The sequence below is a fragment of the Crotalus tigris genome, unplaced genomic scaffold (assembly GCF_016545835.1).
Source record: "Crotalus tigris isolate CLP2741 ecotype Arizona unplaced genomic scaffold, ASM1654583v1 scf7180000017614.5298720, whole genome shotgun sequence".
NCBI lineage: Eukaryota > Metazoa > Chordata > Lepidosauria > Squamata > Viperidae > Crotalus > Crotalus tigris.
The window spans coordinates 973963-986595 of record NW_024096513.1 but is presented as its reverse complement, the minus strand read 5'-3'; the positions used below and the strand labels follow the sequence as shown (position 1 = coordinate 986595).

At 36.2% G+C, this 12633-nt stretch overlaps 1 protein-coding gene across 1 annotated transcript; it reads right to left on the bottom strand.

The window, feature by feature from the left end:
* Positions 1–1239: 1239 nt before the first annotated feature.
* Positions 1240–6475, bottom strand: LOC120300711 (vomeronasal type-2 receptor 26-like). The gene is made up of 6 exons (XM_039327061.1): positions 6276–6475; positions 5424–5715; positions 4601–5023; positions 2857–3084; positions 2275–2401; positions 1240–2138 (listed from the first exon to the last, which is right to left on the bottom strand). Exons 1-6 carry the CDS (start codon positions 6473–6475, stop codon positions 1240–1242), a joined length of 2169 nt encoding a protein of 722 aa, XP_039182995.1.
* Between the last annotated feature and the right edge of the window lie 6158 nt (positions 6476–12633).

The window sequence follows — 12633 nt, the reverse complement described above, 5'->3', positions numbered from 1 at the left end:
CTCCTTCTAGAGTCTCAACATCTTTTTTATTGTGTGGTGACCAAAACTGAATGCAGTATTCTAGGTGTCACCTACTAAGGCTTTATAGAATGGTATTAATACCTCACATGATGATAGATAGGTAGATATGTAGGTAAGCATGTAGGTAGATATATAGATAGATTAGATATGGTTAGATAGATGCTATCTATCTATCTATCTATCTATCTATCTATAAGATAGATAGATAGATAAGTAGGTAGGTAGGTAGATAGGTTGGTAGGTAGGTAGGTATGTAGGTAGGTAGATGATAGATAGATAGATAGATAGATAGATAGATAGATAGATAGATAGATAGATAGATAGATAGATAAAGATCCAACATGAGGACTCTGCTTCTGGTTATAGATACCATGCTGGTTGTTTCCATTGCTCCTCAGTAAAAATGTTTGGGAGTGGAGATTAATGTCAGACACAAAAAAACAGGTCCACACATGAAGGTTCAAGTAAACTGATTTATTGCTTAAAATCTATGCACAGAAATCTACTTCATGAATGGTCAGTGTATGGTTAGAACAAAATAAGGATCAATGGCATTCAAGGGGTGGTTGCACTTGTGGCAATGTAACTGATTCCTCTTTTCATTCATCCCTCTGATTCTACCACTCTTCTCTTACATAAATAAAATCACTCTTCATTATAGATATTGGGCAGCATACACTTTGAATAAAGGTTGACAAAGAAGCAAGAATACATTTCATTTCTTTTCAATAGATTTCCATATTACCACAAACTGATAATCAATTACAGTGGACCTATGTTTATATATAAAGAGTGAATAGTAATGATTCAACATGACATTTTAAAAACAAGGTGAAATGTACAGCATTCAGAAACTTAGTAAATTTATGCAGTGGTTTATAAATAGAAAGTATAAACATCATGAAAGTAGCATGTTAAACATTGGACAAGCTTTGAGTCAACATCTGAAAAGTAACAATTCATGAGAAATCAATTTTTTTCAAAGTCTCTTGAAGTAGAGTGTTGAAAGAGACAAAGCATTATATTCCATCATCTTGGAAAATAGTTGGAAATGAGAAACATTTCTTTGGGGCAATTATAATAAATCTTGCTACAAAGACTAATCCTTCACAAATCCTCCTTTGACAGAAATAAAACTTCTATATATTTCCTCTAGACAGCAAACAGTCTTTCTATTCTTTCTGTCACTAACGTCTTTGGGCCAGAAAGATCACATCACTAATTTCTCTTTGTGAGATGCTCCCTTTGGTTTAGTTCAGGCCGGAAAACAATGATGTAGCATTTTGGCAAGAATATGCATCCCAGTAATGCAGCACTGGAGGACAAAATGGAGAAGACCTCCACAGCTACCATGGCTTTTCCTTTTGTGCTCAGGTAGGCTGGAAAGAAGGAGATCCACACACTGCAAAAGGCCAACATGCTGAAGGTGATGAACTTGGCTTCATTAAAACTGTCAGGTAATTTACGGGCAAGAAAAGCCATAATAAAGCTGACAATAGTCAAGACACCCATATAACCCAATACACAATAAAAGAAGAAAGCTGACCCCTCATTGCATTGTAAAATAATTTCTTGGAGCTGTGAGTGCATGTCCAACTCAGGGAATGGTGGAAATGTTGACAACCAAAGAATACAAATACACACTTGTAAGAGAGAGCAGGAAAGGACAGTAGAAAAAGCCAATCTTGTCCCTACCCATCTCCTCATCTGAGATCCGGGTTTAGTGGCCATGAAAGCAACAACCACAATGATGGTTTTGGCCAGCACACTAGAAATGGCCACTGAAAAAGTGATGCCAAAAGTTGATTGCCGGAGAAGGCAGGTCACTTTACCAGGTTGGCTGAGGAAGAACAAAGAGGAGAGAAAACAGATCAGAAGAGAGACAAGCAGGATGTAGGTGAGGGACCGATTGTTGGCTTTAACAATGGGAGTGTCCCTGTACTTAATAAAAGTTCCAAGTACCCAAGATGTCAAGAAGAAGAAACCAAGAGCTGATGTGGCTAAACCAATTCCTAAGGTTTCTTCAATAGATAGAAACACCACTGGTTTCAGGATACATCCTTTCTTTTCTTCATTTGGATAATGATCTTCTGGACATTTAAAACAGTCATCCATATCTGGGAGGAAAGTCAAGAAATTTGTCATTTAGGAATTCCAAATCAGTGAAACCCATTTTATTAATTTTATACATTTTAAACATGTATATTACAGTTTGTTTAAGTCTGATGAAAATTGGTAGAATTCCTACCATACCATTTTGATTTGAAATCTTCCCTTCTGGGCATGGAACACAGTCATAGCAGCAGAACTGATCTCCTTCAATCCCTTTCTTCCAGTCCCCAGGAAAACAAGGGTCATTGCATCGAGAAAATGGAAGAACCTTACCATAAACAAACAAAAAAAATGTTTTGAAAAGGAGGGTTTTTAAAACAGATTCTGAATATTCTCCTTAATAGAGTGACATGATTATTGACTTCCCAAAAGGATGCTGAATTTAACAACTTGTTCAACAACTTAAAAAGATGTAGACATTACAATGATGTACAAATGTTTCTACTGAAAGGCAGGATGAGTAAATAATTGCACATGGTGACAATCTCATAGAAACATGGTCACTCTTGTGATTTCAGATGGAAATGCACACCAAATATGCAACCATGGCTTTTACATTGTAATATCACCTTTGTCAATCTGACGAATGATTGATCATCAACACCATTTGAAGGAATATGCCATTGTTTATTTTAAAAATTCCCAGAAGTTAGATTTTTAAAAAGATGTGTTCAGTATGGGATCTTAATCGAGTAAGGCATGCTGGATTCATTAATTCGATACCTGGTTAAAAGCTGGACTCCAGACAATCAAATCTTTATCCATGGATAATTCTTTCCCTTTTGGAGCTTGTGGATCCATCTTTCCAACTCTAACTCTCTGAAAGGATCTGTTTGGAAAAGTGATCAAATTGGTGATGTCGAATCCACCTATTGCTTCCCCTTTCTCATTCAGAAACACTTTCTCCCCAGCTGAATTGTTAAAAGAAATGCCTTGAAGAAATAGATGGAGCTAGTTGAAAGAGAATGAAAGAGAGAGGATGTTGAGAGCTATATAATAGAGAGGGGAAAATCATATTCAAGTTTCATTGTCATTCTTCCAATTGCTAAAACTATTATTAAATATTTGTGCTTAGAATTTGGATAATGGATATTGGAAAACTGACGAAAGAAGGAAGCAATCTGGAATTAAGGAGAAACTTCCCAACAGTGAGGACAATTCACCAGTGGAATAGCTTGCCTTCTGAAATCGTGGGCGCTCCATCACTGGAGGTTTTTAAGAAGAGACGGGACAGCTACCTGTCTGAAATGGCATAGGTTCTCCCGCTCGAGCAAGGGGCTGGACTAGAAGACTTCCAAGGTGCCTTCCAGCTCTATTCTATTCTATCTAAGTGCATGATAATGTACATGTCCACACTATATATTTAATTTGATATTAATATAAGGAAGGAAAGAATGAAAGAGTGCAGCAGAATTTAAAAATGATTCTGGAATTTTGTGATTTCTTCCAATTATGTTTTAGGTCCACTACTTAAACAACTAATTCAAGATAGGTCATATCTAATCTTTCCTCTTTGATAGAAAGTAATTTGACAGTCTGAGGTGCAACTAATGTTCTTTAGCCAGTTTTTAGAATGAGAGACTCCATAGAGGGATGCAAGATAGAGATTATTGCAAACATGTTGCATGTTTATACAGTACATCTTGATGATCAGAATAACAACAAAAACTACCTTTTCTGTGCCTATTTTAGACAGAACAGTGTTTCATAGTCAGAAGGGACCTGAAGGTCTTCTAATCCACCACCTTGCTAAAGGAGGAGATCCTATACTATTTCATATAAGTAGTCCTTCTCTTCTTAAAAATCTCCAGTGTCAAAGCATCTAAAATTTCTGAAGGCAAGTTGTTCCACTAATTCATTGTTAATTGTTCTCACCATAAGGAAATTTCTCCTTATTTCTAAGTTGTTTTCTCATGCTTGATTTCATATGGAGAAAATATTAAGACTTTACACAATGGGTTCAAAATATAATTCTACCTCAAACTGCTTATTGAAATAAAATAAGGGTCCAATGCAAAGGGAATACCTGCCAAGACTGGAGATGTGGAAGGTCAGAATTTTTACACATCATAGTTTTTTTTCTATTGACATGTAATGTGTATAGAGCTTGCAAAGCATGAGCCACAGCATGAACAGCATTGTAGATACTATAGCTTTGTCCAGTCATTTCCATTTCAAAAGCAGGTCCAGGAAGATCCTCTAGCTTCATCTCACCAGTGCACTGCCTACACTGTGTTTCTTGTAATTCTGTTTTTGGAAATGAACAATCAAATAATTGTTCCCAAATTTCCTGCAGAAACTCATCTCTGCAGACTGAAAGAGGACTGATGGTCTGAAGGAATTCCTTGAAACCTGCAACTGCTGTTGAATGAGCAGTGAAGGAAATAGCCCCATGGAACATCTGGAGATCCCAACTGATTTGAAATCCTGATAATACAAAATCAATTTGTGCAGTCATGATCCACACCTTTCTAAATAATGCAATTTCTTTCCTTTCAGGATCTACCATAAATGTGACAACTCTTAGCCACATAATTGTCAATGCTTCTCCATAGACAAGAAATGTGTTGGCTTTGCTAGTTATCCACTTCATGGAAATAATGGAGATTGTTTCATAAACTTCTGGGAAATCTTCTAAGTGGATGAGTTGTGCAAGCCTTTCTATGAACGATGAGCAGATTCCGTTCTCTGAAAGTAAGGGCTGCATTTTATGTAAGAATTTTTCTCCATCATTGTTATCAACAGCAAAAATCCCAATCCAGGTCCACCTGAAATGGTGAAGCAGTTGGATAATCCCAATGTACTGATGGTCCTCTTTTGGGATCATGAAATAAAGTGAAGAGAGTTTACTAGTCTGAAATACATCTTGAGCTAATGAGCCATATGTGAGCTGCAAGAAAGTGTAACGGTATTTTGTTCAGTTGATAGATCAAATGTAATTTTCCTGATTTAGTTTTCATATAAAATATATCAAAGGAAGGAATTATTTTCCTGAAATTCTTCTAAATATTAATATGGAAAGGAATTTCTTGGAATAACTTCAAACTCATATAATTGATCAATTCTTTTGATAGAAGCAAAGAATACTATGTTCAACTGTTTTTCCAGGTATGTAATGTCTATGGACTTCTTATATTTGCATTGTAGTTTCAAATTTATGCTAATAGACCTTAAGCCAGGTAGAATATCTTAATACAAACCTAAACCTAGTCTTAACGTTCCTTAATTATTCCATAACAACATCAAGGACAGAATATAGAATTTTTCTCTTTAACCCTTTCACAACTTACTTGTGGAATCTTGAAGAATTGAATAATTTCAGCAATATGAGACGATATGACAAAATCCAATCCTCCAATGATAGCCACAAGATTCTTCTGGCTATCACACTTGTAGTTAGGGACAAATTCCTGGGATTTGAAAAGCAGGTCCAGAGTGGTGCGATAGGTCATCCTTGCATTGAGGTAACTGTCATAGATGTGGAACCCAAGAGTGATGTTAGGTAACATCTGGGAGTCCTCATTGATTTCCTTCACAGCAAAGGCCAAGGCAAGAATGTGTTGATGAAATTTGGGGAATACACTGCAAAGAATTTAAATATCATAGTTGAAAATGTAAATTGACAATTCTCATAAAGTGGCAACATTTCTATACTGTATGAATAACAAATATTTCTTTCTCTGATGATAGTAGGAAGATAATAGCTTTCCTAAAATGCTTAATAATTCATACACAGTTTACATTTATTTTACATAGTATTTCCCTGACTTCCAACAAATATGTACTACAACAATTACAAGTAGTGACTTTTTTTCAAATTAATATATTTTCTATGTGATTTTCAAAAAATGGTATATGAATAGATTTAGGAGGTATCACTTGCATACTGTATGTGTATTTTGTGAGGAGAGATATGCAAATTTTTTCAAAAAATATAGACTTCTTGATCTTAAATTTTGTACATTTCATGTGAAAGATTTTGAAATAATCTAAAGTTTATGTCTTCTCTCACAACCAGGTACAATTCAAAAGAGGTTAAGTCATAGATTACAATAAAAACACTAAATTTATGCACAAAGATATACTCATATTAAAGATTCTTGAAAATTTGGATAAGTTTAGATAGATTAAAAAATTATTACCCTGGTATTTCATAAGGTTTTGTAGAAGGATTTTCACTAAATTTAATTTCATAAAGGTGGTAAGCAATGTGAGATGCCATCCCACCAACGATGAAGTCTCCAGGCTGGTACCACTCATGTGGAACAAGGAAAGCATCGCTTGCAGGGCATTTCAGAGAAACTACTTTGTACACCAAAAATATCAGAAAAAACATTTTCATGCTTTGTTAGTCTGAAAATGTTTTCCCTTCCCTCCTACTGATCAAGAGGTAAATATAATCCAATACTTCATCTAAAGATTGATCCAAGGCTTATCTCTGAGAATGCACCTAATGAGAAAAACTGTCAGTTTTTATTTAAAGATCCACATGAGCACAAAATTGCATCTTGAACACCATCAGGATATGAACAGATACTCTGGGAGAGGAAAACAGAGGGTAGAAAGCTGAAGCAAAGTATATGACAGAGCCATTATTACCCTTGTGCCAAACTTCCTGTGGTTGAAGTGTTACTTTATATCCAAACTGATACCTTGATCATTGCTGAATATAATTCCCTTCTATGCAGCCTTTGGTGTTTTGGCCTAGCTAAGAAAACATGGTGATTCCTGTAGTGAGATAATTGTTCTGTTTTGATGAGATAATAATTGGCCAATGGTTCAACTATTTTTTTTTAAAATGAGCAAATGTCAATGACAGTAATTTTTTTTTAAAAAAGTTTTTTATTTATAAAAAAGTTAAAACAAAGATGGACATAACATAACATTCCAGTGTATATATTCCTAACAATTTGTTCCTCATCATACATATAATTCTTAATTTCTATATATACATATTTTTCTATACAATACAGTCTCTAATTTGTTTCTCTATATACTGACATACAGTTTTATATATCTCTATCTTAATGCTAACTTAAAACCCAAACATTTCTCCTTGATTTACACCAACAACAGAATTTGTCCCAGATTTCAAAGTAATCTGACTCTCTCTTGTCCTTCATTTCCATTGTGAGCCTATCCATATCAGCACACGATAAGATTTTATATAAAATCTCTTCTTCTGTTGGAATTTCTTTATTCCTCCAGTTTTGTTCATACACCAATCTAGCAGGTGTGAGAATATGTAGCATCACATACAATATCCCTTTGTCGTATTTCTGCATAATTATGCCTAATAGAAAGAGTTCTGGTTTTAGCTCTACCTCTATCATTAGTATTTTTTCCTGCCATTTTTTAACCTTGTTCCAAAGTCACGGGCTTTTGAACACTCCCACCACATGTGGTAATATGTCCCTCTTGCCAATTTACATTTCCAGCACGTGGAAGAAATATTTGGACCCATTTTAGCTAATCTTGTGGGTGGGAGATGCCATCTGTAGAACATTTTGTAGAGGTTTTCTTTGTAGGAGGTGGCCAAAGTAAGCTTCCTATTTCGTACCCATAATTCTTGCCAGATATGCAGATTCAAGTTGAGATCAAAATCCCTGCTCCACATTAACATGGTTTCTTTTACCTGTTCCTCATACATTGCCTGATCTAACAAATAATGATATAGCTTTTTAATCATTTTATCCTCAGTACCAAGTAATATTTTATCCAGCCCTATCAGTTCTATTTTTATGCCTCACTCTTTTTTATCTTTCCAATATCTCGCCTGTAGTTGAAGGTATGCCCACCATTCTAGTTCTATCCCTTCGATCAATGACAATAATTTAAGGGAGATTTGTAATAAAATATATGCTTAGTTGTAGAAAGTGTTGTTTGAAGCTACCACATTGATTTTCTACCATTTTTTCACAAAATAGAATATGAACAGATCCACCAGGTATCAGTCTTTTATTGCTTGTATGTTTTGTGAGGAATAACAATGCACAATTTTTTAAAAAAAATATTCCTTGAGCTGACTAAAAATCTTCAAAATATTTCTTGCACCAAAGTTTCCTACATTCTATAGCCAACACTTAACAAAATCTAAAGAATCTTATTTCTTCTACCACAACTAGAAATATTTGAAAGACAGAGTGGCTTACATTAGAGATACAGTAAAGCCTTTTGCTCATTTCAGCAATTTGGGGGGAACTGGCTAAGATTATAAAAGAAAAAAAAACCCTCTTTACATGGCATGTCATAAAGTTTTACACAAAGATGTTCCTTCAATTTCAGTTCATAGAAATGATAAACTATATTGGATGTCATGCCACCAATTAATAAATCACCACTCTGCATAGAGGTCTATAAAAGGCTGCCCTTGAAAAGTATCTGGAAGCTCCAGTTGATTCAAAGTGCAGGCCCCTGTATGGTTATATGCAGACCCAGATTATACATATGCCACCTTTCTTGTGGGAGTTGCATTGGCTGACAATTTGCTTCCAGGTACAATTCAATGTACTAGTTGTCACCTTTAAACCCTACATGGCTTGGGACCAAGTTATTTGAAGAACTGTCTTCCTGATCAGATCCACATGATCCACTAGAGCAAGGAGGCAGGCAATGTTTAAATTGGCTGCCACTTTGACACTCTTTTGCAAAGACATGAGCATATGGTTTTGCAAGTAGGTCTGTGGAACTCAGACTAGGTTGGAACCTATGAAGTCACTCAACTGATTAATTGTAATCCACGCAGGTGTGTTTTTATTGTTTATATATTGGGTTTTATTTTTTTTTTAAGTAGCTCAGAGACACTGACTGTCAACACTACAAATGAATTTGGCTGCAGCCATTTTCATCTCATTTTTCAGATGCAACAGAAATGGGAACGAGGTGTGTGTATTCTTTTTGTCTAGCTAAAACCCTAAAGGTCATTGCTACCAGAGTTTTGGCAGGTAGAAATGTCTGCTAGAAAGTCCGCTAAACTAGCGCATTGGAGAATGTGATTTATGACAGAGAAATGGTGTGGGAAGTTCATCTTTGTAACTTTGGAGGAAGGGAACTTTAGTCTTGGTTTCACCTTTGTTCATGCTGATACTATGTAGCCATTAAAAATTGTGTTTGAGGAAAGCAATTGTCTCGGAGTCCTTTTTTCTAATGGGTTCATCTATCGGAACCATGACATTGACAGTGAGTGGGAGGCCATAAAATTCTGTGAAATAAATAAATAAATAAATAAAACTCCACACAATGATGTTTCATAAGGTTTTATTCAAGGATGTTCCTTAAATTGCAATTTATATGTAGCGGAGCTGGGATGAGAATGGGGCCAGCTGAGAGGTTTTGCGGGAGCTCCAGCAACTGCTGTCGGTCTGGTGGCAGGATGTGGCTCTGAGAAGGGAAGAAAAGGGAGGAGGAAACTGATGGGAGAGGAAAGAGAAAGATACTGGAAAGTAACAATTGGTTGCACATTGAGCAGAGCCAGCTGAGCGATTAAAGAGAAAGAGACTGGAAGGTGTTGTTTGGCTGGATATTGAGAAGAGCCAGATGAAGAAGAGATAGAGAGAGAGCAGCTTAATGGAGCTTGCCATCCAGAGCCAGCTGAATGAAGAAATAGAGATAGAGTAAGAAGGTGGGATCTTTGTGTTTTTCTGCTTTGTTGCAAGCAAGCCGGACGAAGACAGGGGATAGAGAGTGAGAGTAGCTTGCTGAAGTTTTTATTGTTTTTTCTTCATTGTGGCAGACCACACAAAGAGAGGATAGGTTGGGGAGTTTTATTTCTTTTCCCTTATTGGAGCCAAATGGGAGGAGGGAGAGTAAGGAAAGAGTTTGACCGGATTGAGGGTATGTCTTTTAGTGGGAAGTAGAGGAGTTTTTAAAGGATTAGCTTGTGGAAACAAAAAGGGGATAAGGAAGGGGGATTACATATAGCGAGGGGAGAGAGAGAGAGACAAGGAGAGTGGAGAAAGGAGGTCCCCTTTGAGCTCCAGAGAGGAATTGATTATCATCATCTTAGGTAAGTTGCTTTCACCAGATACTAACTACCATTGCTCTAGGCAGGTTGCTGTTACCAGAGACTGATTACCATTGCTCTAGGCAAGTTGCTGTTACCAGAGACTGACTAACATTGTCTTAGGAAAGCTGCTGTCACCAAAGACTGACAACCATTGGCTTAGGCAAGTTGCTGTCACCAGAGACAGGCAATCATTGTCATAGGCAAGCTGCTACTATCAGAGACTCATTAACATCATCCTAAGCAAGGTTACTGTTACTAGGGACTGACTACTACTATTGTACACTAGCTGCTGTTACCAGGACCTGACTACCATCGTCTCCTGTAGGTTTTACTGTCTGAGGTCAACTATCACCATCCCACATGAGTTACTATCAAAAGAGATTAACCATCACCTCCCCATGGGCATGGCTGCCAACTTTGACTGAACATCACCATGCTACATGCCCTGTTAGGCAGAGGTGCCAATGTGAGAGACCCCTTGGGTCGGCAGCCAGCCGAATAGGGGGCCAAGAGGGTCAGGACTTTAGCGCTCCCTCCAGGAGTGGTGCTACATATAAAACTGGTAAAGCATGTGGGACATCATGCCACCAATGATGAGAACAGAGGAAGTATCACTTGCAGAGTAGTCCAGAGTAACAAGTTTCTATCTCAATTAGGGTTGCATGTGCACTATAATTTGGGCCACTTGCCCTGTCCATAGGGTCTGTTTATCTATCTATCTATCTATCTATCTATCTATCTATCTATCTATCTATCTATCTATCTACGTTTCTACCTACATACTTATATACCTATATTTTATCAACATCAAGTGAATATTCAAAATTTTCTTTGTTTTTTTTCACATTTGTAGTTCCTATATCAGAGCAGGCTGTACATGTTTTCTAGGATTTGTGCTGAATTTTAGATGATTTTCTTGTAAAAATTCTTATTGTAAACCCATTCAAATCACTCTTTGTTATGGTCATTGGTCAGCATACACTTTGAATGAAGGATGAGACAGAAGGAAGAATATATTTCATTTCACTACATTTCCCATATTATTAATATATGATAACAGGTTGCTCGGGAAATGGATTTATTGATAGAGTGAATGGTTATGAACCAGCATGAACACCTATTTCAAGATGCAGTTAAATGTACAGGATTCACAAACTCAATACATTCTACATTTCAAGAGCCCTAAAATATTCAAACCTGCTATCATATAATAGTATGCTCAATACACATTGATAAAATGACAAAAACAGTTCTTACTATATTTATGTAGTGCTTTATTCTTTTTTGTCACTAATTTCTCTGGGCCAGAAAGATCACATGTTATACTAATTTCTCTTTGTGCGTTGCTCCCTGTGCTTGATGTCAGCCCAGCAAACAATGATATAGATTTTGGCAAAAATATGCATCCCAGTAATGCAGCACTGAAGGACAAGACAGAGAAGACCTCCACAGCTACCATGGCGTTTCCTTTTGTGCTCAGGGAGACTAGAAAGAAGGAGATCCAAACACTGCAAAAGACCAACATGCTGAAGGTGATGAACTTGGCTTCATCAAAGCTGTCAGGTAATTTATGGGCAACAAAAGCTACCATAAAGCTGGCAGGAGCTAAGATATACTTGTAGCCCAAGTCACAATATCTAAGTATATTTCATTGATCCATTGATTTAGTCACTTTGTTGAAGAATGAAATAAGATTTATTTGGCATGACCTCTTTTTGATGAATCCATGTTGCTTGAGCTGGGGGATGAACTAGAAAACTTTCAAAGTCCCTTCCAACTCTGTTATTTTGTTATTCTGCTACAGGTTATAACCTTGTTTCAAGGTGTTGGAAGATTTGTTTCTTGATTATCTTTTTCCAAGATCTTTCCAGATATTGATGTCAGGCTGATTGATCTATAATTTCATGGATCTCTTTTTTTTCTCCTTTTTTGATTAAGGACATCACAATGTCCTTAATCAAAAATTAAAATAAATGAAAAATGAGAGGAGAAACAAAGGTAGTGAGGGGAAATTACAGATATAATAGCAATCTCAGAGGACCTAGAGAATAACCTGGCATAGAAAGAGTGTTGAGCTTCTTTTTCTTTAAAATTACTTCCAACTCTAAGATTTAGATCAGAATTTCATAGTACGAATTTCTGTCTTTACTCTTTATCACTTCCCACAAGAGATTTCTGTACATAAACTAATATCCTGTTTTTAACTTTTGAATTATAGAGAAACCCAAATGGAAAAGGCCCAAATATCAGGCTCGTTCCTGAAAATTCTACTAAAAACAATCTTTGATTTTGTGAAGAGGTGAAAATTGCACGTAAATGTCTTCATTTCTATCATCAATAGATCAGCAACAGAAAATAGCTCTAACTACTTTAATAAGTACTTCAATTCATTTTTCCATTTCATTAAAATGTGAAATCAAGTTACCTAAATGAAATCCTTATGTAATTATGGTCACTAGGACTTCCTATTCTTGTTTGTTAGGAATTTCTCCTAG

What these genes read in the sequence shown, in the direction of transcription:
- LOC120300711 (XM_039327061.1), bottom strand. Translation starts at nt 6,475, where the DNA reads ATGAAAATGTTTTTTCTGATATTTTTGGTGTACAAAGTAGTTTCTCTG. An exon ending in AATTCTTCAAGATTCCACAA is followed by an intron (nt 5,024 to 5,423) that starts GTAAGTTGTGAA and finishes ACTTTCTTGCAG; the next exon opens with CTCACATATGGCTCATTAGC. An exon ending in AAATTGCATTATTTAGAAAG is followed by an intron (nt 3,085 to 4,600) that starts GTGTGGATCATG and finishes TCTTTCAACTAG; the next exon opens with CTCCATCTATTTCTTCAAGG.